Source organism: Stegostoma tigrinum, chromosome 20 (genome assembly GCF_030684315.1).
Source record: "Stegostoma tigrinum isolate sSteTig4 chromosome 20, sSteTig4.hap1, whole genome shotgun sequence".
NCBI classification, from domain to species: domain Eukaryota; kingdom Metazoa; phylum Chordata; class Chondrichthyes; order Orectolobiformes; family Stegostomatidae; genus Stegostoma; species Stegostoma tigrinum.
This window is the reverse complement of record NC_081373.1, coordinates 2,187,859-2,210,001: the sequence shown is the minus strand read 5'-3', so window position 1 is coordinate 2,210,001 and position 22,143 is coordinate 2,187,859. Positions and strand designations below refer to the sequence as shown.

Below are 22,143 nucleotides of genomic sequence, written 5' to 3'. Positions count from 1 at the left end.
CTCACCTTTACTGACTCGGTGTCCATGCACACAGATCCTTGAAAGTTTCCACCCAGGTTGACAGGGCTGTTAAGAAGGCATACAGTGTTTTACTTTTATTAATATAGGGATCAAGTTCCGGAACCAAGAGGTTATGCTGCAGCTGTACAAAACTCTGGTGCGGCCGCACTTGGAGTATTGTGTACAGTTCTGGTCACCGCATTATAAGAAGGATATGGAAGCTTTGGAAAGGGTGCAGAGGAGATTTACTAGGATGTTGCCTGGTATGGGGGGAAGGTCTTATGAGGAAAGGCTGAGGGACTTGAGGCTGTTTTCATTAGAGAAAAGAAGGTTGAGAGGTGACTTAATTGAAACATAAAATAATCAGAGGGTTAGATAGGGTGGATAGGGAGAGCCTTTTTCCTAGGATGGTGACGGCGAACACGAGGGGGCATAGCTTTAAATTGAGGGGTGGAAGATATAGGACAGATGTCAGAGGTAGTTTCTTTACTCAGAAAGTAGTAAGGGAATGGAACGTTTTGCCTGCAACAGTAGTAGATTCGCCAACTTTAGACACATTTAAGTCGTCATTGGATAAGCATATGGACGTACATGGAATAGTGTAGGTAGATGGGCTTCAGATCGGTATGACAGGGCGGCACAACATCGAGGGCCGAAGGGTCTGTACTGTGCTGTTATGTTCTATGACTCCATCCCTGCCTCTTTGACTTGTCTGTCTCCTCTCCAACTATCGTCTCCTCTATCCATCTTCGATCTGCCTCCCCCTCTGTCCCTATTTCTTTCAGAGCCCCCTTCCCCGCCTCCTATTCTGATGAAGGGCCTAAGCCCAAAACATCAGCCTTCCTGCTCCTATGATGCTGCTTGGCCTGCTGTGTCCCTCGAGCTCTACACCTTATTTGTGATATAGGTTCATAGTTCCTTGAAAGTGGAGTCACAGAGAGACAGGATAGCAAAGAAGGCATTTGGTACGCTTGCCTTCATTGTTCAGTGCATTGAATGTAGGAATTAGGATGTCATGTTGAGGCTGTACAGGACATTGGTTAGGCTATTTTTGGAATATCGTGTGCAATTCTGCCCTCCCAACTATTGGAATGATGCTGCTAAACTTGAAAGGATTCAGAAAAGATTTAGAAGAATGTTGCTAGGGTTGGAGGATTTGCCTAAAGTGAGAAATTTAATAGGCTGGGGCTATTTTTCCGGAGTTTTGGAGGCTGAGGGATAAGCTTATTAGAGGTTCACAAAATCATGTGGAGAAAAAGATAGGGTGAATAGACAGGGTCTTTTCCCTGGGATGGGGGAGTCCAAAACTAGAGGGCATAGATTTAAGAGATAATGGGAACTGCAGATGCTGGAGAATCCAAGATAATAAAGTGTGAAGCTGGATGAACACAGCAGGCCAAACAGCATCTCAGGAGCACAAAAGCTGACGTTTCGGGCCTAGACCCTTCATCAGAGAGGGGGATGGGGTGAGGGTTCTGGAATAAATAGGGAGAGAGGGGGAGGCGGACCGAAGATGGAGAGAAAAGAAGATAGGTGAAGAGGAGAGTATAGGTGGGGAGGTAGGGAGGGGATAGGTCAGTCCAGGGAAGACAGACAGGTCAAGGAGGTGGGATGAGGTTAGTAGGTAGGAAATGGAGGTACGACTTGGGGTGGGAGGAAGGGATGGGTGAGAGGAATAACAGGTTAGAGAAGCAGAGACAGGTTGGACTGGTTTTGGGATGCAGTGGGTGGAGGGGAAGAGCTGGGCTGGCTGTGTGGTGCAGTGGGGGGAGGGGACGAACTGGGCTGGTTTTGGGATGCGGTGGGGGAAGGGGAGATTTTGAAGCTGGTGAAGTCCACATTGATACCATTGGGCTGCAGGGTTCCCAAGCGGAATCTGATTTGCTGTTCCTGCAACCTTCGGGTGGCATCATTGTGGCACTGCAGGAGGACCATGATGGACATGTCATCTAAAGAATGGGAGGGGGAGTGGAAATGGTTCGCGACTGGGAGGTGCAGTTGTTTATTGCGAACCGAGCAGAGGTGTTCTGCAAGCCTCTGCTTGGTTTCCCCAATGTAGAGGAAGCCATAGGAAGCATAGGTTCAACATGAGAGGGGAAAGATTTAAAAAGCACCTAAGGGGCAACATTTTCGTGCTGAGGATGGCGGTGTATAGATTGGGCTGCCAGAGAAAATGGTGGAGGCTGGTACAATTGCAACATTTAAATGACATCTGAATGTGTTTATGGATAGCAAGAATTTTGATGGATATGGGACAAATGCTGGCAAATGGCGCTAGATTAATTTAGGATATTTAATAAGAAAACCAGACAGCAAAAGATGCTGTGAAACTAAAGCATTGTTCCCATACAAAATGCTTCAGGAAATGTCAGGCATCAATCTCCCTGGCAGAACTGAAACTGGATACAATATTTGCAACATGAAGATTCAGCATAAAACTGCAGGGAATGATACAATCAAAGTACAGTTTTGACAAGTTGTCAGGAACAGGCACCTGGTGTGTACCTATGATATGTTTGAAACAGCGCTGGTGGTAGGGGTGCAGGGTAGTCAATATTTATTGAATCTTTGTGCACACAGATTGAAAGATTTCAGCAACTCAGTTAATCTGTGAGTAGTACATGGTACTTGCAATTTCCTCCTCACTACTCCTCACAATACGCTAACCTCTTGTACAATGCAGTGTTGCAGGAAACCCAGTCTAAGCTAATAAAATTGTGTTTAGAGACTTGTTTTTGAATACATTTATTGGGTGGGATCTTATAAGGGTGTGAATGACATAGGGGATAGTAAGATGTGGGACAGAATGACCTGAGAAATCCAGTGGGGTCTATCTCAATGTCAGGATTAACACACTGCACCTTCAAGCCAAATTCTGGATGTTGAGGTGAGATTATTCTCACTGGGCAGGGACAAGTTGTTTGTTAAGGGGGTTTAGTGACTCAACTACAAAAGCAAATCTTTGGCTTTAAAGTACTTTAGGGCATCTTGAGGTCACAAAGGTGCTTTTAAAATACAAGTCCTTCCTTCATAAAAATCAGTAAAAATATATTTTAAGTTTAATTTCCAGAATTAGGATGCTACACTTTGTTCAACATATAACCTTTCACTGCATGATTTGACAACTTCAGAGTAGGTAGAGATGACACCCATGTTATATTAGAGGATGTAAATATCACATGAACATTTAAGGTAAATGTATTTAACATTTTAGGAATATTATCTTCTGATAACAAACCTATTTCCAATCAGAACTTAAAAAGTTTGGGGATTATTTTTAAATGAACCAATCAGAAATCTGTGTGACCAATTATGATCAGTACTGTAAGTTGCATCATGTTTGCTCAGGTTTTAGCTTGTTTCTTTTGTAAATGCTTATTTAATTACGACAGACTTTGCTTTTTGTTACAGAAATACCTGTCACAGTTAGCTGAAGAAAGCCTGAAGGAAGGTGAAAAAGCCAGTAGTTCTGGAACAGAGGAAGAAGTTGGGATCATGCCACAGTTTGAAAATAAAAAATCGACTCCATCCTGAAACAGCCAGCTGGGATTAAGCCTGAGAGGCGCCAATATCAAGGAACTAATGGAACCAAAGCTTAGTTCTTAACAATCATGTTCCAGGATGTGATACATAAGTACCACACCAGGCCAAGGAAGGGCTGCTAGTAAGAGAAAGTGAGAAAGAGAGACAATCCTTTCAATTATTGTGGTACTTTAGAAATACATTTTCATCCATATTCTTCATTGACCAGGCAAATCATATTCAGGGAATTTCCAGTTTCTAACTTTCACCATGATCATGACTAAATGTATTGGGTTGATGAAAGAATTTTACTTGGACCATTTCATATGGATAACTAATTTATGTCTAAACAACATGTTGCTTGATTCAACAGCAGATAATTAAAATTAGTGTTTTTTTCCAATATTACATAATTTATTAGAAGCACTAAATAGGAAACAGTTATTTAGAAAGTTGTATCAGAAAAACAGATATGAATTTAATTTAAAAAAACTTATTTAAAGATTGAAATTGCTTATTTTATTGCTGAGACCTATCACATCAGTTTTATTTTGCCATCTGCACCCAAAGGCATTTCTCAGTTTCACTCCTATACGCCAGTATAGCGCACCAAACAGCTATGTTCTGATATCAGGTGGCTTCTGTCACTTAGCCCAATGGCCATTTTTTACAGGCCAGCTAAAAAATGCATTCCACATGTTTATTTGACCATATTTGATTCCACAATCAAGGCTATTTGTATCATTCAAAACACAAAGCGCAACTCGCTGTCATCATATCCATCTATTACCCCTATGTTTACTCACTTACATTAGCTCCTAGTTCAACAACATTTCAAATTTGAAATTCTCAGACTAATGTTCTGATCCTCCCATAGTCATGCACCTCCTAGCTCTGGAATATCTACTAAGCCTGCAACTTTCCAAGGACCTTACATTCTTCTCGTAGTGACAGGACATGCATTGCAGTGCTACTTCAGTATGAGTGTTTATGAAGTTTGTCATGAATGAATATTGCACTGGGTATCCAGCAACAACAGTTAAGTCTGTTACCAAGTGTGAAAACATTAAACACATTCATTCCTCACAGGGCAAAAGCACCACAAAATCTACATGAGAATTCTGCTCACACCTGTATGAAGATCTATTTATTGGGTTGGACTGGACTACACATCAATACAGTAGAAGCTCATCTGATTGATGAATGTTCCTGGTTGTTCTGAATTGGCATGTGCTGTTAATGGCACCCTGCACCTTTGGGAGGACAGCCAGAGCCGCAAAATTAATTTTGACCAGCAGTTGCAAAGTTGACATAATTCCTGGCCCTGGCAAACAACTTGTCTGTCATCTGTCTTATACATTAGTGAACGGTCAATTGGGAAGTGCTCAGTATGCCTGTGGCATACTGAAAGCCTGCAAAGCTACAAATATTCAGGGCCATGCTGACAGACAGTGACTGGTCATGTTTGACAGCAAATCTTCTCAGAGATTACAGATTATTGACATCAATCTTTGTAATATTCAGAGTCATCTGAGACACTGAAATGCACACCAAAGCAGCCAATTATCTGCCTGTAAGACCATGTCTAATGCCACCTACAAGCTGCACCTTTCAACCTGTCTCTCTGTGCTGGTCCCCTTCATGTTGGTTCTGTTTCTGCAGGTCCTCTCTCCGCTGTGCAGCTATACGTCTACAACAGTAATATTCCTGACCATCCTGATCGTCATTTGATGTCCAATCTAAAGCAACACAAGCAGCACTCCAAAAGATGTATAAATTAAATACTCAAGTGTAGAAATCAACTGGAAAGTAGAATGCTGTGAGGAAGGTTATGACAAAGAAATCTATAGACAACTGACAAGAAAGAAGATCAATATTTAGTCGCATTTAAGGCTGAGACGTTATTAGTTTTGTGGGTTTGTGTTAAAAATGTATCAGATCATACTCAATAACACAGTAGCAGCTTTGACATAGAAAGCATAGATCATAGAACATTACAGCACAGTACAGGCCCTTCAGCCTTCGATGTTGTGCCAACCTGTCACACCGATCTGAAGCCCATCTAACCTACACTATTCCATGCACGTCCATATGCTTGTCCAATGATGACTTAAATGTACCTAAAGTTGGCGAATCTACTACCGTTGCAGGCAAAGCGTTCCATTCCCTTACTACTCTCTGAGTAAAGAAACTACCTCTGACATCTGTCCTATATCTTTCAATCCTCAATTTAAAGCTATGCCCCCTCGTGCTCGCCGTCACCATCCTAGGAAAAAGGCTCTCCCTATCCACCCTATCTAACCCTCTGATTATTTTATATGTTCCAATTAGGTCACCTCTCAACCTTCTTCTCTCTAATGAAAACAGCCTCAAGTCCCTCAGCCTTTCCTCGTAAGACCTTCCCTCCAGACCTGGCAACATCCTAGTAAATCTCCTCTGCACCCTTTCCAAAGCTTCCATATCCTTCTTATAATGCGGTGACCAGAACTGTACACAATACTCCAAGTGCGGCTGCACCAGAGTTTTGTACAGCTTCACCATAACCTCTTGGTTCTGGAACTCGATCCCTCTATCAATAAAAGCTAAAACACTGTATGCCTTCTTAACAGCCCTGTCAACCTGGGTGGCAACTTTCAAGGATCTGTGTACATGGACACCGAGATCTCTCTGCTCATCTACACTGCTAAGAATCTTACCATTAGCCCTGTACTTTGCCTTCTGGTTACTCCTACCAAAGTGCATCACCTCACACTTGTCTGCATTAAACTCCATTTACCACCTCTCAGCCCAGCTCTGCAGCTTATCTATGTCTCTCTGCAACCTACAGCATCCTTCGTCACTATCCACAACTCCACCGACCTTAGTGTCGTCTGCAAATTTACTAACCCATCCTTCTACGCTCTCATCCGGGTCATTTCTAAAAATGACAAACAGCAGTGGACCCAACACTGACCCTTGCAGTACACCACTAGTAACTGGTCTCCAGGATGAACATTTCCCATCAACTACCACCCTCTGTCTTCTTTCAGCAAGCCAATTTCCGATCCAAACTGCTATATCTCCCACAATTCTGTTCCTCCGCATTTTGTACAATAGCCTACTGTGGGGAACCTTATCGAACGCCTTGCTGAAATCCACATACACCACATCAACCGGTTTACTCTCATCTACCTGTTTGGTCACCTTCTCAAAGAACTCAATAAGGTTTGTGAGGCACGACCTTCCCTTCACAAAACCGTGCTGACTATCCCTAATCAATTTATTCTTTTCTGGATGATTATAAATCCTATCCCTTATAACCTTTTCCAACACTTTACCAACAACTGAGGTAAGGCTCACTGGTCTATAATTACCAGGGTTGTCTCTACTCCCCTTCTTGAACAGGGGAACCACATTTGCTATCCTCCAGTCATCTGGCTCTACTCCTGTAGACAATGACGAGTTAAAGATCAATGCCAAAGGCTCAGCAATCTCCTCCCTGGCTTCCCAGAGGATCCGAGGATAAATCCCATCCGGCCCAGGGGACTTATCTATCTTCACCCTGTGTAGGATTTCTAAGCCCTCTTCCTTGTGAACCTCAATCCCACCTAGTCTAGTAGCCTGTATCTCAGTATTCTCCTCGACAACATTGTTGTTTTCTAGAGTGAATACTGTTGAAAAATATTCATTTAGTGCTTCCCCTGACTCCACACACAACTTACCACTACTATCCTTGATTGGGCCTAATCTTACTTTCGTACATATTGTATTTCATTTCTAAACTGCCAAAGACTTTCAGCCCACTCAGTGGCCCTTGGTGATTGAACTTATTTGAATCATCTTCTTTATAAAATATAGCTGCATTGCTGCATGGCACAAATTTTAAACTCACAGTAACTGATTCCTTTTTAATAATGCTAACCAAAGCTACAGCATAGCAGTGAAGATTTTAAAAAGTTCTTGATAGTTGTACTGCAGCATAGACAGGAAACAGAATTAAGCATAAAAGGTCAAACCACAAACATTTGATATTTTAGACTTGTATTTTACTGTTTTTTTAATTTGTCGAATGGTTGGCTTTCTCACAAGGAAATGGCTAGAATTAAACATGACCAGTATTTTGCGGTCTGTGATAATAACGAGAAGTGATGAAATATCAAGTAGGTCTCTCCTTAGCTATGCTCCTGTGAGGACATGCCCTATAACCAGGTCATATGCTGTATATTTCATAACAATGTTGTCGACTTCCCAGTGAAAGCCACGGTCATGAATGAGGGTTTTCCTCAGTGTAAGTCCAATATCCTACATCAGAACAGGAGTAGGCCATTCAGCCCCTCTAGCCTATTCCGCCTTAACTGAAATCATGGCTGTGGTGATTGAAACCAGGTGCACTACAAGATCCTTGATTGGGGTTGTTGGCCTGGGCAAATCAGGAAGGCCCGGCTGACCAATATACACAGGGAATTCTCCTACCGGAACTCTGCTTGTCACTGGTTCCTTGGGCACATAGGTGTTTTTCCTGGTGGTGGAATATTAACATAGTTATTTACACACCTGGTGTCCCTCGCTATGTCTCGCACCGATACACACACACAACACACATACTGGGGAAAGTAAGCACTACTGCTGCATGGAAGTAGTGTGGGGGCTTTAAATAAGAGAACAAAAAAACCCCAGGAGATTAGAAGATAACAAAGTGTGGAGCTGGATGAGCACAGTAGGCCAAATATTCATTTTCAGCAGGCCTAGACTCTTCATCATCCCCCTCTCTGATGAAGGGTCTAGGCCCGAAACGTCAGCTTTTGTGCTCCTGAGATGCTGCTTGGTCTGATGTGTTCATCCAGCTCCACACTTTGTTATCTTGGATTCTCCAGCATCTACAGTTCCCCTTATCCCAGGAGATTAGAATCTCCTCAAAAAAAAACAGGTATTTAGAATCTTCTCAATTCAAGGCACTGACTCAGAGCTGGCTGACCACAGCCAGTGCACTGTGCACAAACAAAGAAGAGGTGACTTGGTGATGCGATGCCAGCCTCTGTGCAGTTATTTCATGAGGCATAATTCCATAGACTTGCCTTTAGCTCATATCTCCCTAACAATTTACTGAACAAAAATGTATTTAACTCAGATTTAAAATTAACATCTGATCCAGCAACTACTGCCGTTTTTGGAAGCGAGTTCCAAACTTCTAACACCCTTCACGTGTAGAAGTGCTTCCTAACATCTCTCCTGAAGAGTCTGGCCCTAATTCTCAGACCCTCTAGTTCCAGAATCTCCAACCAGTGGAAATCGTTTATCTTTATCTATTGTTGCAGACACACTTTGAAGACTTCATTCACATCACTCCTGAACCATCTAAATGATAGCAAAAACAGCCCTAATTTGTGAAATCATTCCTCAGTCCTTAACCACTGAATTCCAGGAATCATTCTTGTAAACAAAAAAACCAAAGAACTGCAAATGCTGGAAATCAGAAACATTAGAAATTGCTGAGAAAACTCAGCAGGTCTGGCAGCATCTGTGGAAAGAAAACAGAGTTCACATTACAGGTCCATTGACATGTCTTCAGACCCTTCTCCACCAATGTTGCCAGACCTGTTGAGTTTTCCAGCAATTTCTGATGATTCTTGTAAACCAATGTTGCATTCCCTCTGAGGCAAATATATCCGCCCTAAAGTGTGGTGCCCAGATCTGCTCATGATACTCCAAATGGTCTAACCACTGATTTGTATAACATAATCTCTGCATCCTTAGATTCTACTTCTCTAGATAGAAAGGCCTGCATTCCATTAGATTTCAGATAATTTTCTGCACTTGTTTGTGATATTTTAAACATCCATTCACCTGAACCCCCAAATGTCTCTGGATGTCCACTGTATTTAACTTCATACCATCTAGAAAGTGCCCTGATCTATCCTTATTTTCCAAAATGGATAGTTTTTCACTGAATTTACACTGAATTCTATTCACCACAATTTTGCTCATTCACTTAGTCTAGCGATACCCCTTTGTAATTTTATGCTATCATCATCTACACTGTCTCCTGCGTCATTAGCAAATTTTGATGTATGATTTTCCTTGCCAATACCCAAGTTGCTATAATTAATGTGAATAACTGAGGCCCTAACACAGATCCTTGTGGGACACTACCAGTCACATCCTAGCAATTTTGACTACCTTCCCATTATCTCTACTTTCTGTGGCCTGACACTCAAACAATTTCACAGCTTCATGAATGATTTACCCTTAGTTACGTGGGTTCCTACCTTAGTTAAGTCTCTTATATCTTCCATCTCACATGCCATTTGGAAGTCTGTATAAACAATGGGCATAGACATTCCCCTGTCCACTACTGCAGTTGGCTCTTCAAAACAATTCAATGACTTATGTCAGGCATGACCTCCCTGTCGTGCACCTCCCTGTTGAACTGAAATTTTTCATCATGTTCAGTTGCCCCGATCTTGATTACAGCCTTCAAAAATTTCTCCACCTTAGATGTTGTACTAACTGATCTGTAATTCCCTGGTTTTCCTCTTTCCCCCTTAAAAAAGTGGAATGGTGTGCAATTTTCCAATCCAGAGGGGCTTCTGTGATTGGGGAACTATGAAAAATGTAGTTAGGGTGTCTATAATGTGCTCCCTTACTTCCTTTAATATCTTCAAATGGAAACCATTAGATCCCGAGGAAATTATCACTCTGATTTCATTCATTCCCTCATTACTGATGTTTATTTAATGTCAATTTTAGTCGGTTCTTGTTTAAGTAGATAGAGAAAATTGACTTTCCCTGCTGGGAGAATCCACAATGAGGGAACATTACTCTAAAATTAGAGCGACACATTAAGAACTGATGTCAGGAAGGACTTGTTCACACACGTGGAGCTGGATCTAACTGGCTAAATCTAACTTACGTTGAGTTTTTTGGAGAGTTTCTCATCAATTCTTCCCAAACTCGTCACATTAACATGCTCCCCAGCACCTCATGTCTGATTCCAGCCCCATCTTACCACGCGTGGTTCCTTGAATAACTAGTGAGTCAGCAGATGTCCTGGATATCACCAGCATCCACACCGTTTATAAACACTTGTTACACACGCTGACACACTCAGTCTGGAGCTGCCCTGCTTAGCTCCTGACATTTTCCTTGGTCAGGGCAGACAGGGGGATACTGGCACTCTGCTGTGTGGGCAAGGATCTGGTGACACTGCAGATGTGGGACCTCCTCAATCCCAATACCCAAACATGCCAACCTGGTGCATGGTTGCCCGCCAGGTTAAAGAAGCCTCAAGAATGTTATTCAGAATAGTGTGTGCCTTGGAGGAGAACTTGCGGATGGTGATGTTCCTATGTGTCTGCTGCAAACTTTCCTTCTAGGTTATAGTTTCAGAGATTGCTGTTGAAGAAACCTTGTTCAGTTGCTGCAGTCATCTTATAGACAAGCACACTCCTACTAACGGGCAATAGCGTTCAAGGCAGTGAGTGATAAAGGTGGTGGATGGGATGTTAATCAAATGGGCTGTTTTGTCCCACATGGTGTCAAACTTCTCGCGTGTTGTTGGAGCTGCATCCATCCAGGCGGGTGGAAATCTGGAAGTCTCCCTCGTGAAAAGTGTTGAGCTTTTGAAAAATTTTAAAATTGGGATTAATAGCTTTTTAGTAGACAAGATCATAATGGCTACAGAACCGAGGTAGTTCTGATGCAGATGAGGAACAGAAATGGGTAAATGGACTGGTGTAGAAATTAGTTGTAATCTAACTGAATGGCAGAACAGACTTAATAGGCTGACTGGCCCACTTCCATTTCTATGTCCTTATTAAAGTGAACTCCAGGGAGGTCTATAAAAAAGACCCTCCGAAGTTTATGTCAACAAGTGTGTCTGTCCATCTGCAAAATGAGGAACTGTTTTCTTTGTGAAACTTTTATTTACTTTTTTTGGAGTTGGTACATCATTGCGCTTCCAACTCAGCAAGATTTGAAAGCCTTAATATGAATCGCTGCTTCTGGTTCCCTGCAGCAATCTCTTGGCTCACTTATGATTTGGAGAGAAGCTGAGGCGAGACAAGAAGGATGGAAAAACTTGCAACATCATGAAAACTATTGGCTACTTAGAAGAAGGTGGTCTGATATGAAATGGAAAAGTATGTGAAAAACAAGACAAATGTGAAAACAGTCTCGTTTGACTGAGAGATGACCACATGACACAAAACTGTTAATGCGAATTGTTTCATAGATAACGGGAACTGCAGACGCCAGAGAATCCAAGATAACAAAGTGTGGAGGTGGATGAGCACAGCAGGCCAAGCAGCATCTTAGGTTCACCTGCACATCTGCCAATGTGGTATACTGTATCTGCTGCACTCGTTGTGACTTCCTCTACATTGGGGAAACCAAGCGGAGGCTTCTGCCAATGTGGTATACTGTATCTGCTGCACTCGTTGTGACTTCCTCTACATTGGGGAAACCAAGCGGAGGCTTCTGCCAATGTGGTGTACTGTATCTGCTGCACTCGTTGTGACTTCCTCTACATTGGGGAAACCAAGCGGAGGCTTGGGGACCGCTTTGCAGACCACCTACGCTCGGTTCGCAATAAACAACTGCACTTCCCAGTCGTTCAACTCCCCCTCACATTCCTTAGACGACACAGCCATCCTGGGCCTCCTGCAGTGCCACAACGATGCCACCCGAAGGTGGCAGAAACAGTAACTCATATTCCGCTTAGGAACCCTGCAGCCAAATGGTATCAATGTGGACTTCACAAGCTTCAAAATCTCCCCTCCCCCTACTGCAACCCAAAACCAGCCCAGTTCATCCCCGCCTGCCTAACCTGTTCTTCCTCTCACCTATCCCCTCCTTTCACCTCAAGCCACACCCCCATTTCCTACCTACTAACCTCATGCTGCCCCCTTTACCTGTCCGTCCTCCCTGGACTGACCTATCCCCTCCCTACCTCCCCACCTATACTTACCTCTACAGGCTCCATGCCCCCCTTGCCCCACCCTTTAACTTGTCTGTCTCCTCTCCACCTATCTTCTTTACTCTCCATCTTCGATCCACCTCCCCCTCTCTCCCTATTTATTCCAGAACCCTCTCCCCATCCCCCTCTCTGATGAAGGGTCTAGGCCCGAAACGTCAGCTTTTGTGCTCCTGAGATGCTGCTTGGCCTGCTGTGTTCATCCAGCTTCACATTTTATTATCTTGGAATTCTCCAGCATCTGCGGTTCCCATTATCACTGACCTGATATGTTTGCTCCGCTGGGGTTGTAAACCAAGTGGCATGGTAAATCAAGGAAGAAGAAAAACTCACAGGAGAACAGAAGCAGCATTTAAAGCCCTACAAAGCCCAATAAAAAGGAAGCTTAAATCTGAGAAATTACACTGATGTTCTTCTGTCTTAAAAATATCCTTAATTACTACCATAGATTAAGACAGCTGGTAATACTTTCCCTCATAAAAATGTAAAGGTGAAATTGTCGCATTCCTGTTGCACCATAGCGCTACTCTCTCATTAAAGAGAGCTGACTGGTGGTGGTTTAACCTGAGGACCACCACACATCAGGCAAGGAAAGAGGCTGAGCAGCAAAGTCCTTCAGTGTAACTTCAGCCAGTGTGGGAATTGAACCCATGCTGTTGGCATCACTTTGTACTGCCAACCAGCCAACTGAGTTAACTGACCCCAGAAAAGTACAGACACATCAAGGAGAGCAGACTGAGGTCATTGTAAGATTAAAAGGATTATATTTTTGTCCAGAGGGGTGGGTTTTGAGTTAGACGATTAGGGAGGACCAGAGGACAGGAATATGCTTTATAAAAGCACGGGGCTTGGCTGTATATCATGAGTAATTTTTCTCGAAATGAGTTGACCAGTGGAATATTTGCTAGCTTATGAAGTGTGCACATTTAAACATTCAGGGAGCTGCACAAATCCATTACTGTGGCTCACCATTCAGACAGCATACAGATGGGCCCTTGATGGATGTTTCCTGGTCACCACGTTTCCTGAAAATTATTCGAGAGCCTTTGGCATTTCTCAGGCTACTTTGTTCCCTAAAAGTGGCCTGTTGCTGGGATTCTTCCTTATTTGTCTGCCTATTTTGGGAGATTATAAAATTTGTTGGTGGAGATTGGTCGAGTGGTTTCGGACTTGAATGATAGATCAGCTGGTTTTCTTTTCCTGGCTTTTGTTTGCTTCTTTTTGTGTCTAACTGCAGTTAAATACAGTGACTAAGGCTGGCAAGTGATCTGCCAATACAGAACTGCGTGGCAGGCGATAGCCCTAACAGCTAACGGCCACTCCCTAACCTCAAGGACTTTCCACTATTGCATTTATCTTTCTTGAAGTTCCAAATACAACGTCATAAACCTGCTGTTTATCTATGATTTAAAAGACAAGAGTACTGACTTGTATTAACCTTCAACGCTTGGTCACAAATTTGAACGAATAAACTGTACAGACCTTTAAATCACTGGAGAAACCTGTAACGCATGCATGCTTTCGAACAATAGTCTTTAACGTGCAAACTCTATAAGGGAAGTCATATGAGTTCCCTAAAAGGAGTGGATTTATTTTTTCGAGAAAAAAAGATTCAGAGTTGGCCTCTTACAGCAAGTGGTGTTTAAAACTAGGGACTTGATAGGGTAGACATAGAGGCTAAAATTAGTGAACATAAATAGGCAATAATAACTAATTACCAATAGAGATTTCCAGAGAACCCACTTTCCCAGAACGTGGATAGAATGTGAACTTGTTGCCACATGGAGCAGTTGAGGTAAATAACAAGTACATTTAAGGGTAGATAAAGAAGCACGGTGAAGAAAGGATGAAACAATATGCAAGAGTGGGTTAGATGAGGTGTGAGAGGAAATGTGTATGGATTATAAGCCTCAATTATTGCTGCGTAGTGCAAAACCTAAACATGACTAAGGAAAGATACAGAAGTATGCTTTTCTTCTTGCATCAGCACAAAATGGAAGTTTATACATCACGAAAAGAGGGTGTTGATTCAAATAAAAACAAAATACAGCAAATACAACTCTTCTCCCATGTCAGAAAGCATTTGATATGGTGCCATATGGCAGGTTGGTTAGCAAATTGGAAATGTTTGGGATTGATGGGTCCTTGACAACATGGATTATAAGTTAGCTAAAATATAGGAAACAGTGGGTAGGTGCAGATGGGCGTTTCTCAGAATGGAAATGAGATGAATGTGGTTTTGGGACCAGTGTTGGGGCCTTTGCTTTTTCTGAATTACATAAATGATTTGGAGATGGATGTCTGAATTTGCAGAAGATACTAAGCTAGGCAGAATAGTGAAATGTGAGGATGATGCTGAGTGACTTCAGAGGGACATTGAGAGTTGGTCAACTGGACTGACACCTGGCAGATGCATTTCAATGCAAAGAAATGTGAGGTAATGCATTTTAATAGAAGAAACATGAAGAGACAATACTGGATCAATGGCACACCTTTGAGGGGAGTACAGGAACAGAAGCTCCTCGGGATTCATGTGCATGAGACTCTGAAGGTGGCAAGGCAATTTGAAGTGTGTTCGGTTCTGGGCACTGTCTCCAAGAGAGGATGTTACAGTCCTGGAGAGAGTGCAAAGGAGATTTACCTAATTGTTAGCAGGAATGATGGATTTTAAATACAAGGAAAGATCAGAAAAATTTGGGCATATTCTCCTTGGAGTAGAGAAAATTGAAAGGTTACCTTGTTGAGATATTCAAAATTATGAACAATTTTGAGAAGGTAAAACAGGATATTCTGTTTCCACTGGTTGGTATGTCAGTAATTCAGGGTCATAATTTTAGGAATGTCAGCAGGACAGCTAGGAGTAAGATGAGGAGAAACTTTTTATCTTATACTTGTTAGGATTTGGAATGCACTGCCTGGGATAATAGTGGAGGCAGATTCCATACAAGGCTTCAAAAGAGAGCTGGATACATATTTGAATGGGATGAATTTACAGCCCTATGGAGATAGACCTGGAAAATGGGACTAGCTGCATAGCTCTTTCAGGAGCTTCTGTACTGGAAAATTTTAAGATTCTATGATTCCATGTCTTATGGTATCATTGATGCTGGAAACCTACACAGAGAATGCTAAAGAAACTCAGCAGATATGGCAGCATCTGTGGAGAGAAAAACAGTAAATGTTTTGAGTCTGCTATGACTCTTCTGATTCAAGAGTGTTCTGAAGATACAGTGAAAATAGTGTTGCTTTACAGATGTTTGTTAATGATACCATCACAAAATGCATTTTTTCTTCTGATGAGTTTGCCTCACAGTTCCTTCTCAGTGACTGCCTGTGCTCTGGTTGTCCTTTCCATATACACCAAATTTTTACAGCTCAGAATATTTGGTTACTGATGTAGTAGGTGGGGGGGTGGGGCGGGGGTCAGCTCAATTAGTCTAAGGTAACATTGGGAACAATATTGACACAGTCGCTGAGCCAACCAATGCACACACAATTTTATTTCAGCGGTCTAGAAGCTTATTAGTTATGATAGGATGCAGATTTGAAGTATTCCTCTTCATCAGTGGCCCTGCTTTTAGCTGCTGCAGATGTTAATGGATCTATCTCCAAAATAGGCCAGTGAGAACCATCACCTTATCTCAGACAGGATGGAGTAGGAAGTTCAGGCCTGGCCTTTCATTTGACCAGGAGGTTGAAGTATATACCAGGTTACAAGACATCAAATAACTCAAATCACTGATAATTTTTTTTTAACCTTTAGTACTAGATCAGTATGCAGGCACTGGTCACATCTTTCATGGCCAAGAACAATTATTCAGCGGCTCGTTGAGACACATTCGGAGTGAGCACGCAGAAAACATTTCTTCATGCCTTATCACTCAGGACTAACATTTGTTCAGAAACCAAGCGGTTATCAGGAACCTCCAAGAATATGCACATTCATCCAACTATATAACTGAAACATCCAGCTGTAGAACAAGGAGCTGCTGTGAATCTGTCTATATAACATTCTAAAAGTCAACCCAAACATTTGGGCAGAGTCAACAATTCCTCTCTTCATAATTTAGCCTTTTGGCTTCATAAAGATTTTCTTTGCCTTGTGGTCAAGTTCTCCCACTCACTGTGGCTGTATGAAGTCAGATGGTGTGAGGTAATGTTTTGGCTTTTTGCTTCCAGTGGGAACCTAAGCTTCCAGAAAAAAATGTGTGCAATTTTACAAATACTATTGACTTAGAGCACTGCACACAAATTTCCACACATGTTGCTAGCAAGGTAGCAATTCAGACAGTAGTAAATCTGAGAAATTCTTTATCGCAGAGGGCTATTGAGGCTGGGCCATAATGTACATTCAGGGCTGGAATAGATAGATTTTAAATCAGGAGGAGAATCAAGGGTTATGGGGAAAGGCAGGAAAATGGAGGTAAGGATCATCAGATCAGTCATGAATGGCAGTGCAGACCCGATGTGCTGAATCACCTACTTCTGATGCTAAGTATATGGTACTAAGCTTGTGACCCTGAGTAAATGTCACCCTCAAATTCAGGGACACCCACCATCTCCATTGCCCATAAATAAGAAAGCATCACATGCGTTCCAGGCGCGTGCAAAGGCATGCTTTCCTTCAGTGGGTGGGGTATTGAGTACAAGAGTTGGCAGGTCATGTTGCAGTTGTATAAGACTTTGGTTCGGCCACATTTGGAATACTGTGTACAGTTCTGGTTGCCACATTACCAAAAGGATGTGGATGCTTTGGAGAGGGTGCACAGGAGGTTCACCAGGATATTGCTTGTTATGGAGGGTGCTAGCTATGAAGAGAGGTTGAATAGATTAGGATTATTTTCATTAGAAAGATGGAGATTGAGGGGGAACCTGATTGACGTCTACAAAATCATGAGGGCTATAGGCAGGGTGGATAGCAAAAAGCTTTTTCCCAGAGTGGGGGACTCAATTACTAGGGGTCATGAGTTCAAAGTGAGAGGAGGAAAGTTTAAGGGAGATATGCGTGGAAAGTTCTTTACACAGAGGGTGGTGGGCGCCTGGAACGCGTTGCCAGCGGAGGTGGTAGACGCAGACACGATAGTGTCTTTTAAGATATATTTGGACAGGTACATGGATGGGCAGGGAGGAAAGGGATACAGACCGTTAGAAAATAGATGACAGGTTAGACAGAGGATCTTGATCGGCGTAGGCTTGGAGGTCCAAAGGGCCTGTTCCTGTGCTGTAGGTTTCTTTGGTTCTGAGTTAATTATTTCCGTGACTATATGGGCTTGTTTACTTAGTTTGGATTCTTCTACTTATGGCACATTTAGTTCAAAGCAACACTGAGTGAACGCAAGATAACACAGTGTGGAGCTGGAGGAACATAGCAGGCCAGGCAGCATCAGAGGAGCAGGAAAGCAGATGTTCTTGGCCATGAAAGATGTGAGCAGTGCCTGCATACTTTTCTCTGATGCTGCCTGGCCTGCTGTGTTCCTCCAGCTCCACGCTGTGTTATCTCTGACTCCAGGATCAGCAGTTCTTTCTATCTCTGAGAAAACACTAGATGCTTTCAACTGCCTGCAGCAAGGCCAAGACCTGTCTGAGCATGAGGAATTATAATTCCCAAACAATGCTCAAGCGCAATTTGGAAAGTGGGTGATGAAAAAGCCAATGTGAAATGCTGAGTTAATTATGGAGAATTTGTGTTGCTAATAATCTAGTTGTTTAGATTCAACAGGATTCGAGCACAATATCTATTTGGGAAATGGCAGTGGACAATGAAGTAATTTGTGAACAATTGATAGGTATCCTATAGGTCAGCTCTTCAATTGAGGCTTCACAGTAGGCTGTTGCAATAAAAAAATTCAGATGAGATTTTAACCATTTTTAATTAATTTGCTGGAACATAAATCAGGCCTGGGTATTACAGTCAACTGGATATTTTTCTGTTTGAAGAGCAGGACATTAACTCTCTGGCATGGTTGCCCATTGGCAGATAAAATCTGGCTTTCAATGTCTGCTGAATACTCTTCAATGGTACCAGTGGACATTGACAGGAAATTAAAACAAGAAAGAAACAGCCTGCATTGGCATATTGCCTCTCAATGTAGCAACTGGATATCCCAAAGGCTGCACAATCAACACAGCAGTGCTCAACAGTAACATGCCTGAAAAAGGGATCCAAGAACGGAAATAAATTCACCCTTGGACATCAGCTCAAATAAATAAATAAATTGATAAATCAGCTCACTTGCCAGTACCAATGAATTATCCTGATGCCTATCAAGGGTTTGCAAGCCTGTAGTGAATGTACAGAGATAGGGCCAAGATAGGAACAAAGGAAAAGCAGGGATAACGTGGAAAAGTTAAGGCAGTTTGGGGAAAAGTATGAACCAGTAATGACCTGCAGTTGTTTCATGTAATCAGAAGAGGTATGCTGGATACCATAAAATATTGTGAGTTTTATTCTGACTGCCTCCTGTAATCCTGGTTAGGGATATTATTTGGGTGTGACCTATTGTCAAAGTTTTCAAGCACTGCTCATAGAACATAGGACATTACAGCACACATTGATTTAAGGTAAGAGTTTATAGCAGACAGAAGTAAAACTTCTTTAAGCAAATGGTGGTGGCAAGCTGGTTCACACATCTTTTGGTTGCGAGCAATGTAATAATTTGGATACAGCAAATAATAGTTGATGATTATCATAATCGGCCCTCGATGTTGTGCTGACCTGTCATACCCATTTGAAGCCCATAAGCCATATTCGTTAGCAAGTGAACACTCCAGCAGTGACAGAAACTGCTGGAGAAACTCAGCAGGTCTGGCAGCATCCTGAGAGAAAACCATGTTAATGTTTGGAGTCCTATGAGCTTTCTCCAGCAACTTCTGTTTTGTTTTGTTTCAGCTCAATGGGCTCAATGACTTCCTTCTGGATTGTGACAATTATGATTTTCTGATTTTTTTTGGACCAGGGTACAAACTCAAGTGGGACAGTACAGATTATCATCGTGCAACATTCACTGTTTTTCTCCAGGTACTGTCTGACTTCCTGAGCATTTGAAGCAGTCTGTGTGGTTTTTTTTAAAAATTCCAGCTTCTCTGGTCTTCCCACACCATTGAAGTCCTTCTATTTGCTGCCATTCTAGTAAGAATTGAAATCTTCTCTTCATTCTCTCAACTAGAATGGCATGTGGGAAATGTTTTTAATCATCCAGTTCAGGTTTGTTATGGCATACCTCTGGAGCAGGCAGAATTGGGACCCCAGGCTCATGGCTCAGAGCCAGGGACACTACCACTGCGCCACAACAAAAGGTATGTAAGACACTTGCCTTAATGAGTCAAGGCACTAAAAACAAGAGTGAGGAGATAATGATGGAGCTGTATGTAATGTTCGGCCACTGCTGGAGTACTGTGTGCAGGTCTGGTTGCTGCTCTATAGGAAGGATGTGATTGCACTGGACAGGGTGCAGAGGAGATTCACTAGGAGGTTCCCTGGGATGGAGAGATCCAGAGAGACTGGGACAGACAAGCAGCCGGTTTAGAGCAGGGAGGGCTGAGGGGAATCTGACTGAGGTGTACAAAGTTTTAAGGGGCACACACGGGACGGTAAGGAGAAATGTTTTCCCTTAGTCCAGGGATCAGAAACTGGGGGCACAGTTTTTAAGGAAAGGAGCAGGTGGTTTAGAGAAGATTTAAGTAGGAAAATATTTTCATCTACGGTGGTGGGAATCTGGAACTGACTGATGGTTGATGCAGAAACCCTCAAGATTTTTTTGCCCAAATGTACCTTATTCATTTTAAAAATCATCTGTAGGTACATACAAAGTTTTTAAATCAGCTGTGTACAGTCTTTACAGAGAAAAAGCAAAACATCAGAATTTTGACATTTCTCACAGCCTTCCTATAGTTACAAAATCAAAAGTATTTGCAAATCATGCAGAAAACTATTAGCATGTATTTTGAGGCAATGAGAGGGTGTAAAAACATTTTGAGATGAATAACACACACACAGACTAAAGGATTACAGGCCTGGTGCTGGAGAATGAGATGTCAACCACAGCAGACCCAGTCACTGTGACACCCTCCCTAAAACCAAGTGGAGTATTAACCGGCACCTCACTAAAGAATTCCGTTTGGTTTACTTCTCCTTTCCTGAGGAACCAGATGATCCAAATGATAATTACATCTCCCAATGTCTGACAGGCAAGGCATTGCACGCCTGACATCACATCTGAGAAGGGTGGCAGCATGAGTCCTCTGAGGATGTCCTATAAACCAGGAGCCAGCACTGAGTGCACCCAGCCATGGATCCTAGCTGGGAGACCAAGATAACAAGGTGTAGAGCTGGATGAACACAGCAGGTCAAGCAGCATCTTAGGAGCAGGAAAGCTGATGCTTCCGGCCAAGAACCTTCATCAGAAAAGGGGAAGGGAGAGAGGGTTCTGAAATAAATAGGGAGAGAGGGGGAGGCGGATCGAAGATGGATAGAGGAGAAGATAGGTGGAGAGGAGACAAAGAGGCGGGGATGGAGCCAGTAACGGTGAGTGTAGGTGGAGAGTTAGGGAGGGAATAGGAAACGTCAGCTTTTGTGCTCCTAAGATGCTGCTTGGCCTGCTGTGTTCATCCAGCTCTACACTTTGTTATCAGAGATAATGGGAACTGCAGATGCTGGAGATTCCAAGATAATAAAATGTGAGGCTGGATGAACACAGCAGGCCAAGCAGCATCTCAGGAGCACTTTGTTATCTCGGATTCACCAGCATCTGCAGCTCCCATTACCTTTCGCTGGGAGACCATCGGGCAGGACCTCCAAGGCAGGTGGCAGCACTGAGACTAGCCTCGGATTGAGGGGGAGCCGAACAGTACTTGGCGTTGATTGGTCGTTGGGCCGGCCGCCGTCGAATGGACCTGGCTGCCATTGGTCGGACCTGAGGCGAAGGTGGCGAATGAACAATGCTGTTGCTAGCCACGTGTCCCAAGGGGGGGGGGGAACAATTCGAAGCGACTGGAAGGGGGGTTGCGCTCCAGAGGAGTGCCCGAGCCCGGGGGTAGGATCGCCGCCGCCTGAGGATTCCCGGAGGTCGGAGAGAGGAACTGCCGCAGGATTCCAGTCACTGGGTCATTCTCCTCCCTCAGGGGCTCCGTTCAAATTAAACAACCGATTTGTTTTCCTTCAAGTGGGAGGCGCTGAGGGGGCGGGTGTGGGTTCAGGGGGAAAGATACAGGCCCCGGGGGAACCATCGTCCCTTAGACAACCCTTCACCCCCCACACAGGGTCAAAACAACCCCCACACCCCGTCAGACAATCCCTCCCCCCACAGGGTCAAAACAACCCCCACACCCCGTCAGACAATCCCTCCCCCCCCCACATAGGGTCAAAACAACCCCCACACCCCGTCAGACAATCCCTCCCCCCACAGGGTCAAAACAACCCCCACACCCCGTCAGACAATCCCTCCCCCCACAGGGTCAAAACAACCCCCACACCCCGTCAGACAATCCCTCCCCCCCCCCACATAGGGTCAAAACAACCCCCACACCCCGTCAGACAATCCCTCTCTTCCCCCCCACAGGATCAAAACAACCCCCACACCCCGTCAGACAATCCCTTCCCCCCCCCCCACAGGGTCAAAACACCTCTTCTCCCTCCCCCCCCCCCCGAGACAACCCCCTTCACCCACACAGGC

At 43.4% G+C, this 22,143-nt stretch overlaps 1 protein-coding gene across 2 annotated transcripts in view; it reads left to right on the top strand.

Moving 5' to 3' along the window:
• The window catches only part of rbm20 (RNA binding motif protein 20), a 242,159-nt gene extending 238,267 nt beyond the window's left edge, over positions 1-3,892 (top strand). For both annotated transcript variants that reach the window (XM_059652899.1, XM_059652898.1), the window contains exon 14: positions 3,412-3,892. In XM_059652899.1, coding sequence (XP_059508882.1) covers positions 3,412-3,534 — 123 coding nt within the window. In that variant the 3' untranslated portion in view covers positions 3,535-3,892. The remainder of the gene's footprint in view (positions 1-3,411) is intronic.
• The last annotated feature ends 18,251 nt before the right edge of the window (positions 3,893-22,143 follow it).